The sequence below is a fragment of the Ochotona curzoniae genome, unplaced genomic scaffold (assembly GCF_017591425.1).
Source record: "Ochotona curzoniae isolate NIBS_2020 unplaced genomic scaffold, NIBS_Ocur_1.0 contig_4612, whole genome shotgun sequence".
Taxonomy (NCBI): Eukaryota; Metazoa; Chordata; class Mammalia; order Lagomorpha; family Ochotonidae; genus Ochotona; species Ochotona curzoniae.
The window spans coordinates 7942084-7964993 of NW_024466343.1; the positions used below are offsets into that span (position 1 = coordinate 7942084).

The window sequence follows — 22910 nt, forward strand, 5'->3', positions numbered from 1 at the left end:
AGCTTCTTCCTGGTCTCCCATGTGGGTGTTGGGGGCCCGAGCACTTGGATCGTCTCCCACTGCTTTTCCCAGGCCGTGAACAGGGAGCTGCAATAAAAGTGGAACAGCCAGGGTTTGAACTGGCTCCCATACAGGATGCTGATGTTGTTTGCTATACCGTATTGCCAACCTCTAGAACTTACAGTTTTCTAAACAAAAGTTTTACTGCCTGAACTCAAAGCTTAAATCCTGTTCATTTTTTTCTTTGGCTGATTTGCTGATTGATCAGTAGCATTTCAGCTCAGTTCTAATATCATGAGTAGTTGCAAAACCAAACCAAATGCAGATAAACCTGCTGGAAGTACGTTTTGTAGTTTTTTCATTGGTGAATAAGCAGAATCGCCTGTGGCTCATGCGTTTTTATGCTTCATTTGATGAAGATTCCAGGAGGAGTCATGTCAGAAGACACGGGAGGTGATTCCCAGTTCTCCGTGAAGGCGGCAGCCCTGAGAGTGTTCGACCTCCCTCTGTCCTGGTGCTCTTCTCTCTCCCAGGTAAGCAATGGAAAGAAATATAAAGTTGAATAGTGTTATTGCGCAGAGCGTATTTTGTTTAGAGTATTTCAGTTGAGGTTTTTATTTGATATAGTCAGTAAGGCTGTTAAACTAATCTAAAACCTACTTTTTTCCCCCTTTTTTGGTTATTTCATGGGTTTTGCTGTTGTTCTCTTGTAAGTCTTGAAGGAAGATTGCATAATATTTAAATCAGTTTAATTCTCTTAGGTCAATGTAATAGTTACAGTTGTTTTCAGTGAAGTATGTTATTCTAATACATGTAGTCTCACTATTATAATTCCTGTATTTTAATTTTTGTTGTGGTAAAATATAAAAGGCTTAAAATTGGCTATTTTAACCATCTCTTGGGGGGGGTGGGGAGAGAGGGGGAGATCAAAAGAGACAGAGAGAGAGAGGTCTTCTATCGGCTGATTCATCCCCTGGATGCTGCAGTGGCTAGGGCTGGGCCAGGCTGAAGCCAGCAGCCAGGAGTCAGGTGCTTCTTCTGTTTCTCTCATTTGGGAGGTAGAGGCCCCAACAGCTGGGCCATTTTCTTCTTTTTCCATGCCATTAGCGGGAAGCTGAGACAGAAGTGGAGCAGCTAGGATCTGAAGCAGCATCTATGGGTGATGCCATAGGAGGCGGATTTACCTGCTGTGCCGTATCATTGCCCCTGTCTTCACCATTCTTAGATGTGCAGTTCACTGACGTTACATTCACATCGTCGTGCAGCTGACCTCCAGAACTCTCGTCTTGCGAAACTGGAACTATCATAATTTGTCAGTAATTCCCCATGCTTCCTCCCTTTAGCTCCTGTGACCAGCAATTTCTTTTTCTTTGTTTTTAAGATTTATTTATTTTTATTGGAAAGTCAGATATACAGAGAGGAGGAGATACAGAGAGAAAGATCTTTTTTCTGTTGGTTCGTTCCCCAAGCAGCCACAAGGGCCAGAGCTGAGCCGGTCCAAAGCCTGGAGCTTTTTTGGGGTCTTCCATGCAGCTGCGGGGTCCCAAGGCCTTGGGCCATACACTACTGCTTTGTCAGGCCACAAGCAGGGAGCTGGAAGGGAAGTGGAGCTGCTGGGACATGAACTGGTGCCCATATAGGATCCTGGCAGATGCAAGGCAAGGACTTTAGTTACGAGGCTGCTGCATCGGGCCCTTTTTATCTTTCAATTTGACTGTGTATTTCACAAGAGGAATTATATCAATTTATCTTTCTGTGACTGGATTATTTTACTTACCATAATATTCTCAGAACTGTATATATATAAAACTCATCAAGAAAATATGATTCAAAACTGGGCAAAAGGAGCCAACACCGTGCTGGCTCACCTGGCTAATCCTCTGCCTGTGAGCACTGGCATCCTGTATGGGCACCAGTTCATGTCCTGGTTGCTTCACTTCCAATCTAGCTCTCTGCTTATGGGACAGGAAAGCAGTGGAGAATGGTCTAAGTGTTTGCGACCCGGCACCCCTGTGGGAGACCTGGAAGATGTTCCTGGCTTCTGGCTTCTGACTGGCTCAGTGCTAGCTGTTGTAGCCATTTGGAGAGTGACTCAGCAGAAGATCTCTCTGTCTCTCTTTCTTTTTGTGGATTTGTCTAAACAATAACAATAATACAACAACAACAATAATTAATATTTTTTAAAAAGAACCCGGGCAATAATATAAATTAAGAAAAAAAAAGTACCTGGGCAAAAGAGTTCTCCAATGAAACAAAAATGTTGATAAGCACATGGAAAGATGCTGAACATGCGGAATCAACAGAGAGAAGCGTATCAACCACAAGGAGATACCACCTCACATCCAACCTGGCCCGTGCAGATCCAGAGCTGGGAGTGGGCCTGCTGGGCACATGAGCCTGCGTTCTGTCCAGGCTCTCACTTGCCTACCTGGGTCTCTGAGGAGCGTGAATGTCTTGGTGTGACCCAGTCGTGCCCTTCATTTCCCCCCTTGAAACCATTCTGCCTTAGCTCCATTGCCTGCCTGCAAATGCTGTGACCTGGCCCATGGAAGACCCCATAAATCCTTCCTTCCCTGTCAAATATGCCCTCAGCTGCTCACATTCCAGTATGTCCCCTGACCCCTTTCCCCAGGCATTCTGTAACCCTCCCTGCCTGGGGGCTGGGGTGGCATGTCATGGCCTGGTGTCCCCTACCCTCCTTACTTGTCTTTAAGAAGAAAAGAAAGGGCCCAGCGCTGTGGCCTAGCGGCTAAAGTCTTCGCCTTGAATGCGCCAGGATCCCATATGGGTACTGGTTCTAATCCTGGCAGCTCCACTTCCCATCCAGCTTCCTGCTTATGACCTGGGAAAGCAGTCGAGGACGGCCCAAAGCTTTGGGACCCTGCACCCGTGTGGGAGACCCGGAAGAAGTTCCTGGATCCTGGCTTTGGATCAGCTCAGCACTGGCTGTTGTGCTCACTTGGGGAGTGAATCATCGGACGGAAGATCTTCCTCTCTGTCTCTCCTCCTCTCTGTGTATCTGACTTTCCAATAAATAAATAAATCTTTAAAAAAAAGAAGACAAGACAGCTATATAGGCACACTGGTATAGTTAACACAGACTTGTCATTAATCAGGTGTAGAGTGACCACTGGCTACTGGGTGATTTTCTCCCAGCAGTGTAACATTTGTGTGGGCAATCTAAGTAGTTGCCTACAGCTGGGGCGATGTAAAGTTTTTTTAAGGCTTTTGGTCTTACATTCAGGATTTTGATTTATTTTAAAATAATTTTTATATATGATGTGAGGTAAGGTTTCAACTTGTTTCTCCTGCTTGAAGATAGCCATTTTTCCTAGAAATATTTGTTAATATGACTCTTTTCTCCATTACATTTCATGATCTACTATCATGAATTTTATTTTTAAAAATTTTATTTGTTTTTATTGCAAAGTCAGATATATATAGAGAGGAGGAGAGAAGAGAGGAAGATCTTCCATCGATGATTCACTCCCAAAGTGACCGCAATGGCTAGAGCTGTGCCAATCTGAAGCCAGGAACCAGGAGCTGCTCTGGGTCTCCAGTGCGGATGCAGGATCCCAAGGCTTTGGGCCATCTTTGACTGCTTTCCTAGGGCACAAGCAGGGAGCTGGATGGGAAGCAGGGCTGCTGGGATTAGAACCAGTACCCATATGGGATCCTGGTGCGTTCAAGGCGAGGACTTTAGCTGCTAGGCCACCATGCTGGAGCCATGAATTTTATTTATTTTCTTATTTTCTTAAGGTCTTTCTCTCTGTCTCTCCTGTCTGTACATCTGATGTTTCAATAAAAATTTTAAAAAATCTTAAAAGAATTCATTTTATTTTGATGATGTTTAGTTAGTTGAGAGGGGTGCATGCCCGTGTGGACTACCAGTTAGGGTGGGGAGGGTCAAGGATGGGGGAAAATGGATGAAGCAACTGCCTCCCATCTCCTTTTTATCTTCCTGTATCTGTGGAAAGTGGGGAGAGAACAGGAGAGGGTTACCCCCAGTAGTCCAATTGTATCAGTACCTGTGACTTGGGGACAGCCACCCAGTGTCATCCAGGGTCCCTGATGTGGAGCATGTTCTGAGGATATTGCTTAAGTGATTTTTTAAAAATTTATTACGTTGCATTATGTGATACAGCTTTTTAGGTACTGGAATTTTCCCCTCTCCTCCCCCAATCCTCCCCCCATGGTGGATTCCTCCACCTTGTTGCGTATCCACAGTTCAAGTTCAGTTGAGATTCCTTCCCTGCGAGCATATACCTAGCATAGAGTTCAGTATCTCATCTTCTAGATATGTTCAACAGCTTCTTGGGGAGACCCTCTCTGGTCCAATGTTAGAGCGAACAAAGTAAAATCCCAGTCAATTACAAGCCCCAACATAACATCAGCAACAATATACACTTTTGTGGAACTAACTGACATAGTATCGAGTAAGCAATATATTAAGATTAAATGCAAGTTCTTAACCACATTCTGTGACTACTTCGATGACATTTCAACAATTGAAAGTGGTTTTGATAGTTGTAAGATGCTGTTGATTCTGTTGTGCCAAGGTTGAGGAAATCCTTCTAAGGTCCATTTGTTGACGCAGTCCAACACAGAGCCTCCATTCACCCAGATACTCGCTGTCAAAGATTGGCGATGAGAGCTCTCCAGTTTGTCCTGCCTTCCATGGTACTAGATGTCCTCTTTAGGCATCTAGACATTCTGTCTACCGCATAGTTTTCAGAACTGAGGCACTTTAGTTCTGATACATGCACTTCATGGTGAGACCGCTCCCACCCCCCCCGCCCCAGATCCTGCAATTTTCACCATGGTTGTAATTTTGAGTCCGGTGGTCCAGTTGAGAGCTCCCCAAAGAAACCTTGCAAGAGGTGACCCCAGCCTGACTCCTATGTATGCCAGCTAGAGCTGAGTCCAGCTCAATCCATCACCCACATCAGCCTGCACATACGTACTGGTGGTTGCAGTCACCTGATCAGTTCTGTCTCCAGCTCCATCTCATATGCAAGCCAGACAATGCTGTGGCCCAGTTCAGCCCTGTCTACCACACACTTGGCCCTCATGCATGCCAGTGGGAATTTCAGCTTAGTGGGAGTGGCCCCCAGTAACCCCCACCAAGCTCACCCTCAGCTGTGGTTCCTCAGCTGATGGTATGTGCAGCAGATGGATCAAGTCTTCCCTGGATACCATTCAGCTCTCATATACATCAGTGGATTTTGGAGCTTAGCTCAGCCTAATCAGCCCCATTGTCCAAGCATAATCATACTTGCAGGTGCCATTGTCTGTACAGCCAGGCCTGCCAAAAGCTTTGGTTCACATACTCACCAGTGGGAACTTCAGCCTATCAGAGGGTGCCCACAAATTCTCTACTAGGCTCACTCCTAGCCCTGGATCTTACACTTTCTAGATGGATCTACAATCTAGCCTGATAGGACTTGCCCCAAGTCTAAAGCATCTGCTAGCTGATGCTGTGGCAAAGCCCAACCAGCCTGCACTTACCCTGGATCATATATGCTGGGGTGGATATGGTTGCTTAGCTGAGCTTGGCTCTCCCCCTAACCCAGCTCACTTGAAGGCCAGTGGGCTTTGTACCTCTGACCAGCCTGGTCAGTACCCATTCCCAGCTCTCAAGCTCACCAATGGGAGAAGTGGCCCAGAAAAGGAAACCCCACAGCTCCCTTACTGGGTTTGTCGCCCCCACCCCCTGCCACCTTGGGTCTTATGTGTGCTGGTGGGTGGCATGGCCCACCTCACCTTGGCATTCATCAGCAGGTGTGGCAACTTGAGTTGACCTGGTTTACCCCCAGTTCCAGCTCATGTTGGTGTGTGCTGCAGCCTAGCCCAGCCCAGCCCAGCCAGCCCCCAGTCCCAGCCCTGATGTGAACTGGCTGGTGTTGCGGTCTAACTTGGTCTGTTCTGGTTTTCACATCTGCCTGTGGGTGCTATGAACTGGCCTGGCCTGGCCCTCACCCAGACCTGATTCACACATATGCCAGCTGGTACCGTAACTTGGCTTGGTTGGGGCTGCTCCCAGCCTTGCTTCTTGTGCTGACCTGCAGGGATTGCATCCTGACTGAGGAGTTCCCCAAACTCTTTTATCAGGTCATCTTCTAGTGGCAGATCTTAAGCACACCGGTGAGTACTTGGCCCAGCCTAACTTAGCCCACTTCCTGTCCTGATAGGTATAGCAGCCTTTGCCAACTAGCCCACACCCATTCCTACTGTTACTGTTGGGTATTGCAGCCTAGCCCTACCTGGCAATCCCCAGACCCAGCTTTTGCATGGTTCATTGGGGGCAAAGACTTAGTCCAGCCTGTCCTATGCCTACACTGGCTCTTGCGAGCACCAGCAGGTACTGGAGCCTAGCCCAGTCTGGCATATCCCAGATCCAGTCCACACTGACGCTGAGGGGACCTGCAGTCATATCCAATCTAGATTGCTGTCCCCATTCTGGCTCTCACACTCACCAGTGGGAACCGCAGCCCAGCCAGGGCTGTCCCCTTAGCTCTCTGACCATACTTGCTCCCAGCCAATGGTTGCTCTGACCCAGCCCGGTGTAACCCATCCCCTAGTTAGCCTTTGTTGTTAGAGCCTTCAGCCTGGCATGGGATGGCCACCCTTAGGTGGGTGCTGCAGCCTAGCCCTGCCAAGCCTGCCCAATACCTGGATTTCATGCAAACTGTAGGGATGATAGTCTAGTCTAGCCTGGCATGGCCTGAGCCTTGTCCTGATTCCTGCACATGCCAGTGTTTTGTTTGACCTGGCCCTGCCCAGTCTGTCCTTCCTCTTGAGCCAACCCATACACCAGCCAAAAGGTGAAGCAGTCATGCCCAGTCTTACCAGTTACCAACCCTGATTCACGTGCTCACCAGCACCAGCGGGAATGATGGCCCACCAGGACGTTCCCCACTAGGCCCATTCCCAGACCCAGATCTCACGTGTACCAGTGGGTGTTAGACCCTTACCCGACACAGTCTGTCCCTCAGTATCGGCTTTTGTGTGTGCTGGTGGATGTTGTAGTTTGGCCCACCTCACACCCAGTTCTCGAGTGTGTCTGCAGGTGCTACAGCCTGTTCCCTACCCTAGTGATCCAAACCCATGAGTGTTGGTGAGTTCCATGGTCATGCTTAGCTCAGGCTGTCATCACCCCCAGCCCTTAAGTAAACAAGTGGTATGACAGTCCCACAGGGGTGAGCCCATGATCCCCCACAGAATCTACTACAAGACCCAGTTCTCTGGTGTGCTAGTTAGTGTCATGGCCCAGCCTAACACCCTGCCCTGACACTCACTGGCAGGTACTGTAGGTGAGCCCTGCCAAGCAGGCCCCTAACCATGGCTTTTCATGTGTGACATTAGATGGTGGCTGACAATCCCAGCTCATATTTTCCATGTGGGTAGGTATATTGGTTTCGTTCCAAAAGGTCCTCTGGTTCCTTCCTCTAAACCGCCTAGTCTCAGCCGCCTTGTTTACAGGTAAATGTTACTACTAAGTGCCTGGCTGGTGGAAGTCTGCTAGGAATCATTCCTCACCTATCACTTTCTCCTTCAGTAATCCTCCCTCTTATACATCTCCAGACCCACTTCCCTGAATAATCCGCAATCCCGCATGCCCGCTACCCAGGTCCATGCATACTTGCATGTCGCTCCCCAGATCCTGTCGGATGGCATGCTGGAATTTGCCTCCTACATATCTTAAAAATATATATAAATATGTATATATTTATGTGTATATATTATATATATATATACACACACAAGTATTGCTGGCACACATGTGTAGTTAACATCAGCTTGGCAGTAGCCAGGCCCAGCTGTTAGTTGCTTTTCTCCCAGCAGTGTAACATTTGCCTCAGTGCAATGAAATCTAGGCAGTTGCCACAGCTGGGGGCCCAATTTTCTTCTTTAACATTTTCTTCTTTAACATAAGCTTTTGGGCCCGGCGCGGTGGCACAAGTGGTTAAAGGTCCTCGCCTTGCACGCCTGGGATCCCATATGGGCGCTGGTTCTAATCCCGGCAGCCCCGCTTCCCTTCCAGCTCCCTGCCTGTGGCCTGGGAGCAGTCGAGGACGGCCCAAAGCTTTGGGAACCTGCACCCGCGTGGGAGACCCGGAAGAGGCTCCTGGCTTCGGATCGGCATAGTATCGGCCCGTTGCGCTCACTTGGGGAGTGAATCATTGGACGGAAGATCTTCCTCTCTGTCTCTCCTCTCTGTATATCCGCCTTTCCAATGAAAAAATAATAAAAATAAATCTTTAAAAACATAAGCTTTTAATACCCATAAACTTGCTTTGCATTTGTGCATACTGTGTTTTGGTAGATAGAGTTTTCACTGTTTTTGTTTCCTTAATCTGTTAAGCATTTTGCTATTTTTATTGTGGTTTCTTCTTTAATCCTTTAAAAAATATTGTGTTTAATTTCTGCAGTCTTGTGAATTTTCCAATTTTACTTTGGTTATTGGTTTCTAACTTAATCTTTGTTGGCAGAGAAGATATATTGTATAATATCTATCTTTAAGTTTCTTGAGGCTTGATATATGGACTATCTGGGGACAGTGTCTTACGTGTTCTTGACAAGAATATGAATAGTAATTTGTTTTGCAGAGTGTTCTATATATGTCACTTAAATGTAGTTGCTTGCTGTATTAACTCCTCTGTGTCTTTGCTTATCTTCTGTCTGGTCCTTCCATTATTAGTGCAAGTTATTGGAGACTTTAACTGTTCCAATAGAAGTGTTTATTTCTCTCTTCAATTTTGTCAGTTTTTGCCCCTTAGTTTTTAAACCTAAAATTATTCAGTGCATCTCACTTGTCTCTTAAATTGCTTTGAAAATGAAGAATTACGAACTGTTATTAGAATAGGAGATCATGGGCCTGGCACTATAGTCTAATGGCTAAAGTCCTGGCCTTGAATGCGCCAGGATCCTATATGAGCTCTGGTTCTAATCCTGGCAGCCCCACTTCCCATTCAGCTCCCAGCTTGTGGCCTGGGAAAGCAGTCAAGGATGGCCCAAAGCCTTGGGAACCTGCACCCATGTGTGAGACCTGAAAGAGGCTCTGGGCTCCTGGCTTTGGATTGGCGCAGCTGTGGATGTTGTGGCTGCTTGGGGAGTGAATCAACAGATGAAAGATCTTCCTCTCTGTCTCTTCTCCTCTCTGTATATCTGACTTTTCAATAAAAAAATAAATCTGTTTTTTTTTAAAAAAGAATAAGACATCATAGCCATTTGTATTACCTGTGCATGTTTTTGTGTGTTTATCTGAGAGTTAGAGAGCTATCCCCCATTTGCTGGCTCATTCCACCAGAGTGGCCTTAGCTGGGCCAGGCTGAAGCCAAAGCCTGGTGTCTGGAACTCCATGTGGGTCTCCCATGTGGACATAGGGGCCCATGTGGGTATTGAACCATCCTGTGTTGCTTTCTCAGGGATTTTAATAGGGAGCTGGATTGGAAGCAGAGCAACCAGGGTTTGAAACCAGTCCCCTTACATGGGATGCCCAGCACAGGTTGTGGTTCAAAGTGCTGTGCTACGAAGGTAGTGTTGAAATGTATTAGTCTTCAATAGTTAGCTCTCAAAGTGGGAAAAAGAGGGCCCGGTGCGATAGTGTACTAGTTGGGGTCCTTGGCTTGAATGCGTTGGGATCCCATATGGGTGCCGGTTCTAATCCTGGTGGCCCCGCTTCCCATCCAGCTCCCTGCCTGTGGCCTGGGAAAGTAGTTGAGGACGGCCTAGGACTTTGGGACCCTGCACCTGCACGGGAGAGCCGTAAGAGGCTTCTGGCTTCGGATTGGAAGAGGCTTCTGGCTTTGGATTGGCTCAGTGCCAGCTGTTGCAACCACTTGGAGAGTGAAGCATCGGACAGAAGATCTTCCTCTCTGTCTCTTCTCTCTGTATATCCGCCTTTCCAATCAAAAAAAATTCTTTATTTAAAAAAGTGGGAAAAAGAGAAAATGGAGGAGAACATGTTAGAGTGCTTCATTCAGAAGGGCATAAGCTGGCATTAAGGGAGAAATGTGCAATTACAGTAGCTTCCCTTTTTGTATACCTGTTGGGAGAGGAAGCAGCATGCAGTAACCAACAGCACACATCGGTGATGCTTAAAGGGTGAGAGTGCATTGTGTTAATGTGGATCCTGAAAGTTGATTATAGACTTGTACAAAGTTGCTGCTAGAGATCTACAATAGGTTCTGGGTAGCTGTTACTTTGCTAAGAGCTAAATTGATGTTGAGTAACCAGACTTTATGGTTCAACTCATCTGCGATAGTTTAGAAGCCTTCATTTAACTCTGCATTTTAAAAATACTTGTGGGTTATCAAAAGTTCTTAGAAAATGGATTTTGAAAATGAAATATGTATGTGAAAATATATGCTTTGAAATGAGAAATATATACTTTCTTTCTCAACCTAAATTTCATTAAGTTCAGGAGACTTTTAAGATACCTATTTGAAATGCAGAGTGACACAGGAACTGGCCACTCCGTCTTGGTCTCCTACAAGAGGGGCAGGGACCCAAGTATACTTGGGCCATCTTCTGCTGCCTTCCTGGACACATTACAGGAGGATCCAAATTTCAAACTGGACCTCCCATGTAGGATGCCAGCATCACAAGTGGCATCTTCACTTACTTCACCATAGCACCAATTCCCAGCATATGTTTTAAAGTGATGATACCAACCACTTAGTCTATCCCTAAAGTGATACTGTGTGAGTTCTGGGAGCTTAACTATGTTAATGCAATCTTTTTTACCTTGTGAATGGAAGAAAAATGAGTGACCTTTAAGTATTTTTTAAGATTAGAAAATAAATAAATAAATAAATAAATAAATAAATAAATAAATAACCAACCAACTCAGTACCATAAAGTGAGTATTACCAAATTTCCCTTGCTTGGTGAGCAGAATGAACAGGAGCTTTGCAGACTTCTGAGTGCTTTTTTGCTACAACGTTGGTTAGCTTTGTTTAAACACTCTTATAATATACAGGTGTTATCAGATGTTATCATCTTTTAAAAAAAATTTTTGATGATTTTTACATGGTTGATCAGGGTGATAAAGGTCAAGGGCTGCAGGAAAGTGGGTAAGATCACCATTTCCTTATTCTTTTTTTCCTTCCTATATCTGGGGGAAAGGCGTAGATAAGGAGAGAAGCCACACAAAGCCTTCAGACGTCTCTGCACCGTGGGTCCAGCAATGCGACACCACCCCAGGGTCCCATATGTGGGGCATGCTCTGAGGGTCCTGCTCAAGAGATTTCAATAGTTTAACAGTTTTGAATTACTGCCTGTCTTGCCACTTCAAGCACGATGAAATCTCTCCAGAATCCACTGTTTGACATAGTCCTCCTTGGAGTCTTTGCTCAGATATTCACTGCCAATACTTGGTGGGGTAGTTGATCAATTTGCTCTGTCCTCCGTCTTCTGTTGTGGTACCAGGTGTTCTCTGCAGTCTCAAATGTACCGTCATATCCTCCATGTGCACCTGGATATGCTGTCCACTGCTCCATCTAAGCCACTGAAGAGGTCCAGCCTTGACACATGCACTCTACGATCAGGCCATGGAATCTCAGTTCTCTCCATGGTTGGGGTTCTGAGTCCAGTGATTCAGTTGGGGAGATCCTCAGAGAAACTTCATTTGAGGTGATCCCAGACCTGATTCTTGTATGTGCCTGCCAATATAGGTTCCAGCATAGTCCTTTTCCCCAGTCAGCTTATGCATATACTGGTGGTTACAATTTCTGGGTCAGTTCTGCCTCCAGCCCTGTCTTCTACACAAACCAATGGGTGTTGCAACCCAGCCTGATCCTGCCTACCACACACTTGGCCTTCATGTACGCCAGTGGGAGTGGCCACCTAGTTAGAGTGACCTGCAATAACTCCCGCCAGGTCTGCCCCCACCCTGATTCCCATGCTTGCCAATATGTGCAGCAGACTGGTCCAGTCTGTCTCGCATCCCATTCAGGTGTCATATATGTCAAAGGGCATTGAAGCCTAGTTCAGCCCAACCAGCCCAACCATCCAGCCCACACATGTGCTGGTGGGTGTCACTGTCTGTCTAGCCATGCCTGCCCCAGTCCTGGTTCTCATGCTCACCAGTCAGAGTGGCAACCCAGGAGGGAGGTGCCCACTGTTTCTCTACTGGGCCCACTCCCACTCTAGGATCTTGCACTCTCTGGATGATTCTGCAGTTTACCTTGACTGAATTAGCCCCCATGCCGGCATCTGCAGCTGATGCTGTGGTAAAGCCCAACTAACCTACACCCACTCTGACTTATGCATGCACCGGAAGTCAACCCAGCCTGACATTTCCCTAATTCAGCTCACATGAGGCCAATAGGCCCCTCACAGCCCGCCCACCCCCCCCCCGCTGGCTTTGCCCTCTTTTCCCTGGGTCTCACATGTGCTGGTTGAGTGCTGCCGCCCAGTCTGGTATGGCCTGCCTCACCTTGGCATTTGCCAGTGGGTGCTGCACCTGGCTGGGCCCAGCCCAGCCCCAATTCCAACTCACAATGGTAGAGGCTATGGCCTAACCCAGCCTACCCAGCCTCCAGTCCTAGCCCTCATGTGAGCTGGGTTGTGTTTTGACCCACCCAGCCCAACCCGCACTCCATTCTGGCACTAGGATTCGCCATTGGGTGATATGAATTGGCCCAGCCTGGTTCACCCCCAGCCTGTGCCAAATGTATGCCTGTGGGTACCTTTCCCTTGCCTGATCTGGGCTGCTCCCTATCATGGTTCTTGCGCTCACTTGCAGAAATATATCCTGACAGAGGAGTTTCCCAAGTTCCTCCATCAGAGCCTCTCTCAGTGCCAGATCTAGTGCCCATTGGTGCGTCCATGAGCCAGCCCTAGTCCACCTCCTGTCCTAGCAGGAACAGTGACCTTTCCAGACTGGCCTTCAACACATTCTGGTTTTTACTGTTGGGTGTTTCAGACCAGCCAAGGCTGGTCCACACCCAGACACAGCTCACACATGGCTCAGCAGGGGCAGAGATCTAGCCTAACCTGTCTTATACCTACCCTGGTTCTCATGAGCACCAGTGGGTGCTGGAGTCTGGCCCAGTCTGACTGACTCCAGACCCAGTACACACTTGTGCCGAGAGACACTGCAGCCATGCCCAGACCAGATAGCAGCCCCACTCTGGCACTTGCACTTACCAGTGGGAACCACAACCCAGCTAGGGCATCCCCTTTCCTCCCCAAACAGGCCTGTTCCCAGCTACATATTTTGTGTGTGCCAGTGGTTGCTCTGACCTAGCTTGGCGTAGTCCCTCACCTGTCTTTTCTTTTGCCTTTGGATGCTATAGCCTTGTTTGACCCAGCCTGTCCCCAGTTCCAACTCTTGCTGGTGGGTGCTGGAACCTGGCTCTGCTCCATCTGCTCCCATCCCAGGCTCATACAAACTGGTAGATGTGATAGCCTAGTCCGGCATGACTTGTGCTCCAACCTGTTTCTGCACTTGCTGGTGAGCTAAGATTTGCTCAGCTCCTCCAGGTCTGCCCCCTTTCAAAACAACCCACACATTTGCCATCAGTTGGAGCTACCTTGCCCAGCTCGCCCAACCCCCGGGCCTGGAGCAAGTGGTCACCAGCGGCAGCTATTACCCACTAGGGGAATTGCCCAGGTTTCCCCACTTGGCCTACTACACCCAGATTTTAGTGGTTGCTAGGCCCTTGCCTGGCATAGTCTGCTCCTCCATCTTGGCGCAGTATGAGCTGGTGAATGTTGTGACCTGGCCCACACCATACCCTATTTTAGGATGCACATGTGAGTGCTGCAGCCTGGACCTGCCCAGACTATTCTCAGCCCCTGTATGCGTGAGTGTTGGCAGGTTCCAAGGTCACACCTAGGTCAACCCATCATCACCCCAACTCTTGAGCTAACCAGGGGGATTTGTATTTCCACAGTTTTGCTCACATATCTCCCACAGAAACTATCCCCAGACCTGATTCTCTTGTGTGCTGATTGGTGATATGACCCTGGCTAGTATGACCCATCCCCTGTTCTGACATTTATTCTGGTATTGGAATTTAGCCCTGATAAGCCCTAGGCTCTAGCTTTTGTGTGGACTGGTGTGTAGTAGTCAACAATGTTCCATGCTAACTAGCCCTACTCAGGACTCTCATGTGGGATGGTGTATCGGTCTGACCCATACAAATCTTGTGGTCTCTCCCTATTGGGAACACCTGCATCACCATGTACCCCAAGTTGAGCGGAGGGACTAGGGTTGAAAAGAAGACAACATGCACTGAGTCATTCGTGCAAAGAGAATGCCGCTTTATTGAACTCCAGTCTGCCTTTTTATGCTCTCTAGTTTTTCCCAGGATTTTTCCAATGCTTAAGCAGCTCCTAAGATCCCCCGGGGGCATCTTGATAAATGGGAAGCAGGGAAGCAGGGAAGCAGTAACTTGTGGTCAAGCCAGGGGCTAAATGTATCAGGCCAAGATTGTGCATCCTGTTACCCCTTGAAAAACAAGCTAAGCTGTGGAGTTAACCCTTGGGAGACCAGGCCCTGCATCTCCCCTCCAAATGATCACGTCTCAGTCCCTGCTTGCTTATCTGCCAGTACAATGTCCCTGTCACTGGGAGTCCCTCAGGATTCATTCCTTACCTGTAAGTACAGTGGTCTTATTCATGGATGTTCCTAGCAGCAATTTCACATCTCCTTAAGAGCCCAAAGCTCACTGTTAGGCAGCCAGGCAAGTCCTGGATTTGTTCACCGCTTGGCTGTACCTAGGGCCCCAAGCATTGAGTCCGACCTGGTGCAGATGCCTCTAGCAGCTGCCACACTACCGGGGAGGTTCATCTGTCCAAGACCCGAGGACAAACTCACCTGGCCCCTCTCCCCGAGACATTTGCTTTTGGCCCATACACTTTTGCTTTGAGTGAACTACTTCTACTTCTTAGTAGTTGCTATCAAGCATCGTATACTTCAGGATCATGTTAGTGAAGCCATGTTTTATCTCATTACAGTTTTCTGGGGGGAAAAATGCTTCAGAACCTTGATCTCACTTGTTGGGCTAGCCTTGTGGCACAGCATGTCAAACCACACTTTTCAATGCTGATATTCCATACCAGATTGCTAGTATAAGTCCTGGGTGTTCTGCTTCTGATCTAGCTTCCTGTTAATGTGCCTGGGAAAGCAGCAGATAGCCCAAGTGGATGGATCACTGTCACCTGTATAGGAGACACAGCTGGAGTTCAAGCTTCTGGCTTCAACCTGAACCGGCTACAGCCATTATAGCCATTTGGGGAATAACTAGTGTATTGAAGGGGACCCCTCTCCCCATTCTCTGTATCTCTGCTTTTCAGATACATCTCTCTCTCTCTCTCTCTCTTTTTAAAGACTTACTTATTTTTATCGCAAAGAGAGGTTTTACAGAGAAGAAAGATAAAAAAAAATGGCATCCACTGATTCACTCCCCAAATGGTAATGGGTGCAACGTCTGGAGCTGAGCCAGTCCAAACCCAGGAACCAGGAGCTTCATATGGGTTTCTCATGCAGGTGCAGGGTCCCAAGGTTTGGGTCATCTTCTGCTGCTTTCTTGGGTCACAAGCAAGGATTAGCTAATTGAACCACTGTGCTGATCCACAAAAATAGCTTTTTTTTAAAAAAAAAAAAAGTGAAATTTCCAGCATGGAGCAATGGCTCAATTGGCAAATTCCCTACCTCCAAGCACCGGAATCCCAAATGGGCATGAATTCATGTCGTAGCTGCTCCACTTCCCATACAGATCCCTGTTTGTGGCCTGGAAAAGCAGTAGAGGATGGCCCAAATCCTTGGGACCCTGCACCTGCATGGGAGACCTGGCAGAAGCTCCTGGCTCCTGGGTTTGGACTGGCTCAGCTCTGGCATTGTGGCCATTTGGCAAGTGAGCCAGCAGATAGAAGATCTTTCTGTTTCTCCAAATTTCTATAAATTTGGTCTACCTTTCTAATAAAAAGAAATATAAAAAATGAAATTTCAATGGAAAGTTTTGCTCTGCACTCAGTGAACATAAAGTTTGCTTCAGTTTGATTTTTCAGTCAGACTTGTTTAAGCTGATCCAATTGACATGTCTGTGGTGTTGGCTATTCTGTTAATTGTGATCTAAGATTAGGGCAGACGTAAGACTGATTTTGTTACTCACAAATTGATGTGGATGGTCTCTTGCTGTAGTCTTAACCTTCACTGTTATTATTTTTTTTAGATTTATTTATTTTTATTGGAAAGTCAGAGGAAAGGAGAGACAAAGAGACAGAAAGATCATTCATCCGCTGGTTCACTCCACAAGTGGCTGCAGTGGCCAGAGCTAAGCTGGTCCAGGGCCAGGAGCCAGGAGCTCTTATGGGTGTCCGACGTGGCTGCAGGGGCCCAAGGACCTGAGAAATTCTCCTTTCTTTCCCAGGCCATAGGTAGTGAGCTGGATCAAAAGTGGAACAGCTGGAACTCAAACTAGCACCCATATGGGATGCTGGAATTGCAACGGAAGGATTAGCATACTAAGCCACCGCGCTAACATATGTGGCTGGGAACAGGCTTGGTTGGGGAGAAAAGGAGATGGCCTTTTTCTTTTTTGGAAGATTATTTATTTTCATTTGAAAGGTAGATTTATAGAGAGAAGGAGAGAGAGAGATTCGTCATTCCCTGGCTTACTCCCTAAATGGCCACAACAGCCAGAGCTGAGCCAGCTTGAAGCAAGGAGTCAGGAGGTTCCTCCAGATCTCCCAAGTGGGTACAGGGGCACAAAGACTTGAGCCAATCCCCTGCTTTTCCTGGATCAGAAATGAGATAGCTGGGACTTGAACCAGCAACATATGGGATGCCGATGCTGTAGGCAGAGGGTTAACTTGATGTGCTACTGACTGCACCAGCCCAACATTGTTTTCTACTGCCATTAACTTTCTGGATACTGTTTACCTGAGCACTTAAGAGCAGTGAGTAGTAAATTGTTACATTAAATGTTTAAGTCAAGTTGGACTAACTTACTAGAAGAGTGGAATTACATTCATATTCTCATAACAGTATTTACAAATAGGTTAGATAAAAAATTCAGTGTTCTTGTTTTAGGCAAACAGATAAAGAGTTTTTTTCAATCTAACTGCCTCTCTTCCAGATCAGATTTTCACCAGTAGCTAAAAAGTTATTTGTGGTAACTGCAGTGAGTGCTGTATCTGTAATTTTTCTGGCTCATCACTTTAAAAGAAGACGTGGGAAGAAGAAAGAGAAAATATTACCATGGGAGCCAGAGCACCTCATACTTGAATACACTAAAAAAGCAGCATCGGATAAAGGTATGTAGAAAAAGATGGCTTACATCAACACAGATGATTTTGTGCAAACTGTGAGTGAAATGCAGAGATTTCAGTGTTTTAATCTTCAAAATCTTCTCTAATGTTTAGCTCATAACTAACGCAGATTCACTTTAGAAGCACTAGTAAATACGAGTAAACTGCCAGAAAAAAATCATTTGAAATTCTACTATTCAGAAATAAGTACCAAAACTATTTGCTGAGTATCTGACCATTTATTTTGCATTTCAGTATCATATTGAGACATAAAACTGTTTTAGATAAATAAATTACTGTTAAGTAAAATTTTGATGGAATATTTTAACTTGCTTTTAAAATGTTTGAAAGTACCTATTCAATGAACATATTTCTGTGTTATTTAATTTGTGACTAATATTTTAATCCATCAGTCTCCCTGATTATCCCTTTAGGATTTTTGTATTTTTTTTCCTGGTTTGTTTTACATATACTTGTCTACTGCTTTGTATATGAAGTTCTAAAATTAATTGTGGACTTTTAAAGCAGGTATTATTTTTGTTAGAGATATAGTACATATTGGCATATATGTAGTACATATTGTATCAAAATAGGTAATTTTGTGAGTGGAGTAGAATTATTAGTATTTTTATTATTTATGTTACGCTTTCCCATTTTATTTGTACAACCAGTGAGTAACTGTTTTGTGCCATGTGCATTGACCATTACAACGAAGTTGTCAGCATCAATTACTGGGATATTATTAGATCTTGGCTAAGGGCTGTGTATCTGGTGCTTTGTTTATTGTTTTATAGTAACCCTATGAATTAGTGCTATATTTCTATATTATTATTCCTATTTTATATATAAAGCAAATTATGAGAAGGGTAAGTAACTTGCCTGTGGTTATATAATGGTTACAAAACTAGGATTTAAATCTAGGAGTGTCATAGTTTCTACATTGAGGAAAACTATGAGATTATATTTGTTCTGGAAGAATGAACAGTTGGAAAGAGAAGATAGAAATATAAAAAGAAAACAAGTTATAAGGAAGGCTGTTAAGTGCAGTGGTTGAGACTCCCCTTGAGATGCTCATTTTCTGTATCAGAGTGCCTGGGTGTGAGTTCTAGCTCCACTTTGAATTTCAGCTCCTTGATGGTGTGTGTGCTAGAAGTCAACAAGTGAGGGCTGTTGGCAATGCCCGCGTCGCCACGTACTTCCAGCCCTGAGTCGAGCAGAGGGACTAGGGTTATGAGACAGACAAGACAGACAAGACACACAACACACTGAGGCTCATTCTTGTGAAGTGAGTGCCCGTTTATTCAAAGTTGAACTGCTCTTATATAGTCTGCTTGGCCCCTCCCAGGATTTTTCCAATGCTTAAGCAACACCTAAGCTCCCGTGCAAAAAGGGGAAGCAGGAAGGAGGGAAATTGCAGTTAAGCCAGGGGCTAAATGTATCAGGCCATGATTGCCCTTCCTGTTACACCTTGAGAACCAAGCTAAGCTGTGGAGTTAACCCTTGGGAGACCGGGGCCTACAGTGGGCTTGGGTACCTGGATCCTTGCCACCCATATGGAATACCTGAGTTGAGTTCCTGCTTTGGCCTGGCCCAGCCCTGGCAGTTATGGGCCTTTGGGGAGTGAATCACAAGATGGTGCATCTTTCTGTCTCTACCCGCATGGGTGCATGTAACTGGACCGTGTGGCTGCTTTGGGGGAGTGGTGTTGGCGGTAGGCCTCAGGATCCTCAGCTTGGAGGCTTTTCTAACCGGTACAGGTATGCACATGGGCATACTGACTTCCTGGGGGAAGGAATGCTCAGCAGGCTTCTAGGACCACCCCATCCTGGAAGCTTTTAACCCTCATGGGTACATGTAGCTGGGGCATGTGGCTCCCCCAAGAAGGGCCCAGGCAGCCTTGGTGCCAAAGGTGCTGAGCAAAGTAGCATGCCCTCGCGGTTTGAGGGGTCTTGATTTACAGGGAGATGATGGGATCACACAGGTGGCAGTGAGTGATGACCTGTAGTTTTATGCCCAGGTTAGGAATTACAGCTGAGTGTTTTCCATAGATAAGTTCACGACATATGTATGTAGGTAGGGTCTGATACCAGATTGGTTGGAGGGGAGAACAAGAGTGAAAGAAGTGGGTCTGATAACAGAATCTGTGGGGGAAATGTGGACTCACCCTCTGCTGGCTTGCCCAAGAACTACTGATGGGAACAGGCCTGGCTGGAGAGCTAAGGGGACACCCCAGCTGGGATGGTGTTTTCACTGGTGAGGACGAGAGTAGGATTGGGGGCAGCAAGCTGGGCTGGACATAGCCACAGCCTTGGGTGGGGAGTGACAGATTGGGCTGGACTCCAGCCCCCACTGGTACTTGTGAGAACCAGTTTGGGTGCAGAACAGTCTGGGCTAGGTTTTGACTACATGTGAAAGCTATATCTGGGCGTGGACCAGGTCTAGCTGGGCTGCAGCACCTAACAGTAAGAACCAGAATGGGTGTGGCCGGTTGAACAAGGCTACTATTACCAGGACAGGAGGTAGACAAAGTCAACCTGGGCCAGGGACCCACTGGTGTGTGGGAGAACTGCCACTGGGAAGATACTTGATAGAAGAGCTTGGGAAACCCCTTCATTGGGACACAGTCCCTGCAGGTGAATGCAAAAAGCAAGGCAGGAGCAACCCAGACCTGCTGGGTTACAGTACCCGCTGGCATACATATGGGTCAGGTCTGGGGACAAACCATTCTGGGGGCCAGTTCATAACACCCTGTCAGATCTGAGAACCAGGACAGGGGGCAGGAGGAGCCAGATTGGGCTGCAATACTGGCCAGTTCACATTAGTACTGGGACAGCAATCAGGCTAGGCTGGGATAGGCTGCAGTATCCACCAGCAGGAGCTGGAACAGGGGGCAGGCTAGACCAGACCAGGCTATGCAATAAGATTGTGGATGCTGAAGTGAGGCAAGTCATGCCAGCCTGGACCCAGTGGAGGCTGGGTTCATGAGTCCCAGGGACAGCAGATCGGACAGGGCTCAGGTGGCTTGGCTCAGGTCCTAGGACCCACCTGCTTGGTGGGGGCCAGGTTCTTGAGCCCCAAGGATGGGGGATCTGATGGTGCTTGGGTCAGCTAGCCCAGGTCCTGGGGCCTGCCTGTGAGGTGGGTGTCAAGTTGGGGAGCCCCAGGGGTGGGGAATCGGCAGGGCTTGGGTTACCTGGCCCAGATCCCAGGGCCTGCCTGTTAGGTGGGGGGTCGGGTTTGTGAGCCCCAGGAAGTGGAGGACCCGGTGAGGCTTGGGTGACCTGGCCCAGGTCCTTCTGCTATATAGTAGAACATGTCTTACTTAATGGCAAAGGTGGAGCAATGGACACAGGCCCAATTATAAAAGGAGAATATTGTAGCTCCTTTGGTGCTATAGTAGAAGGAGAACACAACTGGACAACTACCCTAGCCAAACTATGACAGCAAAAAATCTTGGAGAATGGAGACTTGAGGCTCACTATATCAGCCAGTGGACCTTGGGAAGGTGACATCATACTTGCATTGGTGAAATCGGCATAACTTCAGAACAACCCAAACCACCTGGGCAGAACCCTAGGAATATGTACACATTGAGACTCTGGGTTGATAGGAGGTGGTGGTTCCTCAACCCTTGCTACTGGGATGTTTGAAAAGTCACGTGTGGCTTTCCGCTTTGGCTTTCCCCTTCCCCCAGAAACAAGAACAAATAGCAAATTTGGACACAATGAGTTCACCCAGTTTTCCCTAAACTTTGATTCTTCCCACCCTGATCCACTATGTAATCATTATAAAAAATAAAATTAATATAAAATTTAAAATACAAAAATAGTAACAACAACAAAAAACCCTGATTAGGGTCTGGCATTTGACCTAGCAATTAAGATGCCTATGTCCCATGTCAGAGTGATTGGGTAGCAGACCCAGCCCCAGCTTCAGCTCCCTGCTGGTGCACACCATGATAGCTAGCTAGCATGGATGGGCCAAGTAATTATATGTCTACTACCTATGTGGGAGACCCAGATTGAGTTCTAGCTCCTGGTGTTAGCCTAGTAGCTTAGGTCATTGTAGCCATTTGAATTGTGAACCAGCTCTAGGAGCTCTCTAAGTATCTTTTAAATTAAAAATGTAGCATTGGCATGCTTTTATTAAGTAGTACTAGAAGTCCTAGCCAGAGCAGTTAGGTGAAAGAAAAATATAAAGAGCATTCAGATTGAGAAAGAATTCAGATTACAACTGTTTATGTAGGATATGAAGTTGCATACAAAAAACCCCAAGGACTCTGCCAAGAAATTCTTACAAATAATAAATGAATTCAAATACCAGGATGCAAAACCAGTATACAGGATTTCACTGCTCTTTCCATATAACAGTAGCAACTTACTTGAAAAAGGTATCAAGGAAGCATTCCCATTTACTATAGCTATGGGAAAATAAAGTATTTAGAAGTACATTTTAAAATACTTCTTATTTTAAACATTTTTTGTTTGCTTTTTAAATATTATTTACGTATTTAAGAGGGGTGCACGCTCCCATGGGCCTTTGGTCAGGGTGAGAATGGTCAGAGTATGAAGGAAGAAGGGTGAGACAAATGTTTCAATTTTTATTTTTATTCTCTTGTGTCCACAGTGGTGGAAGGGGAGGGAGCCACTCCTTGCCGTCACACCACATCAGCACCTGAGGGTAGGGGAGAGTCATTTGATGACCCCTTAGAGACCCTAGTGTGGAGAAGAGTGTTCCAAGGATATTACTTGAGTGGTTTTGATAGTTCTGAGATGTTGTCAACCTTGTTGCACCAGGGTTGGGAAATCTGAGATCTTTTTGCTAACTAAGTCCACCTCAGTGCATCCACAGATGCAGACACATGCTACAAAACTTGACCAGGAGAGTTGTTCTACCTGTTCAACTTTCCATCTTCTGAGGAGTCGCTCATCATCCTCTGCTGGCCTAGAAGAGCTTACTATCATATCCTGCATGTGCTTCTGGGCATGGTGTCCACTGCAGTGGCATCAACAACAGAAGCCCAGTCCTGATAAATGGATCTCAAGGTTAGACCACATATCCTGTGATATTCCCTGTGTCCAGGGTATGAGTACAGTAGTCTAGTTGAGGAGTTCCCTAGAAAACCTTGCCTGAGGTCACCTCACACTTGATTCTTGCGTGCACCAGTCAGTGCAGGGTCAGGTTTGGCCTGTCACCTGCACCAGCCAAAGAAGTAGATACTGCTGGATGCAGTTGCCTGGTCAGTTTTGCTCTAAATGATGGTTGGCTGCAACCCATCTCAGCCAACCCAGCATGGACCCAGACCTCAAGCATACCAGTGGGTGCTGTAGCCTAATAGAGGTGACACTTAATAACTCCCATCAGGCCTGCTGCCAGCACCAGCTTTTGCATGTGCCTGCATGTGCTGTGGCCTAGTCTGACCTGGTCTACATCCCATCTGGCTCTCATGCACACCCATGGGTGCTATGATTTGGCTCAGTTGAACCCACCCCAGATATGGCCCTCGAGTCTGTTGATAGGTGCTGTCACCTTGTCTAGCCTGGCCCACACCCAGTCCCAGTCCTTGTGTTCATCAGTGGTGGGTAACAGCCTGCCAATCCTGGATCTTGCACCTGCCAGGGTGTACTACAATCCAGCCTAATGTG

At 46.7% G+C, this 22910-nt stretch overlaps 1 protein-coding gene across 1 annotated transcript in view; it reads left to right on the plus strand.

Annotated features, from left to right (window-relative positions):
- Nucleotides 1–22910, plus strand: part of MIGA1 (mitoguardin 1) — a 104583-nt gene that overhangs the window by 2987 nt on the left and 78686 nt on the right. Inside the window, exons 2-3 of the mRNA XM_040987312.1 lie at nucleotides 420–533; nucleotides 17094–17271. Coding sequence (XP_040843246.1) covers nucleotides 435–533; nucleotides 17094–17271 — 277 coding nt within the window. The 5' untranslated portion in view covers nucleotides 420–434. The remainder of the gene's footprint in view (nucleotides 1–419; nucleotides 534–17093; nucleotides 17272–22910) is intronic.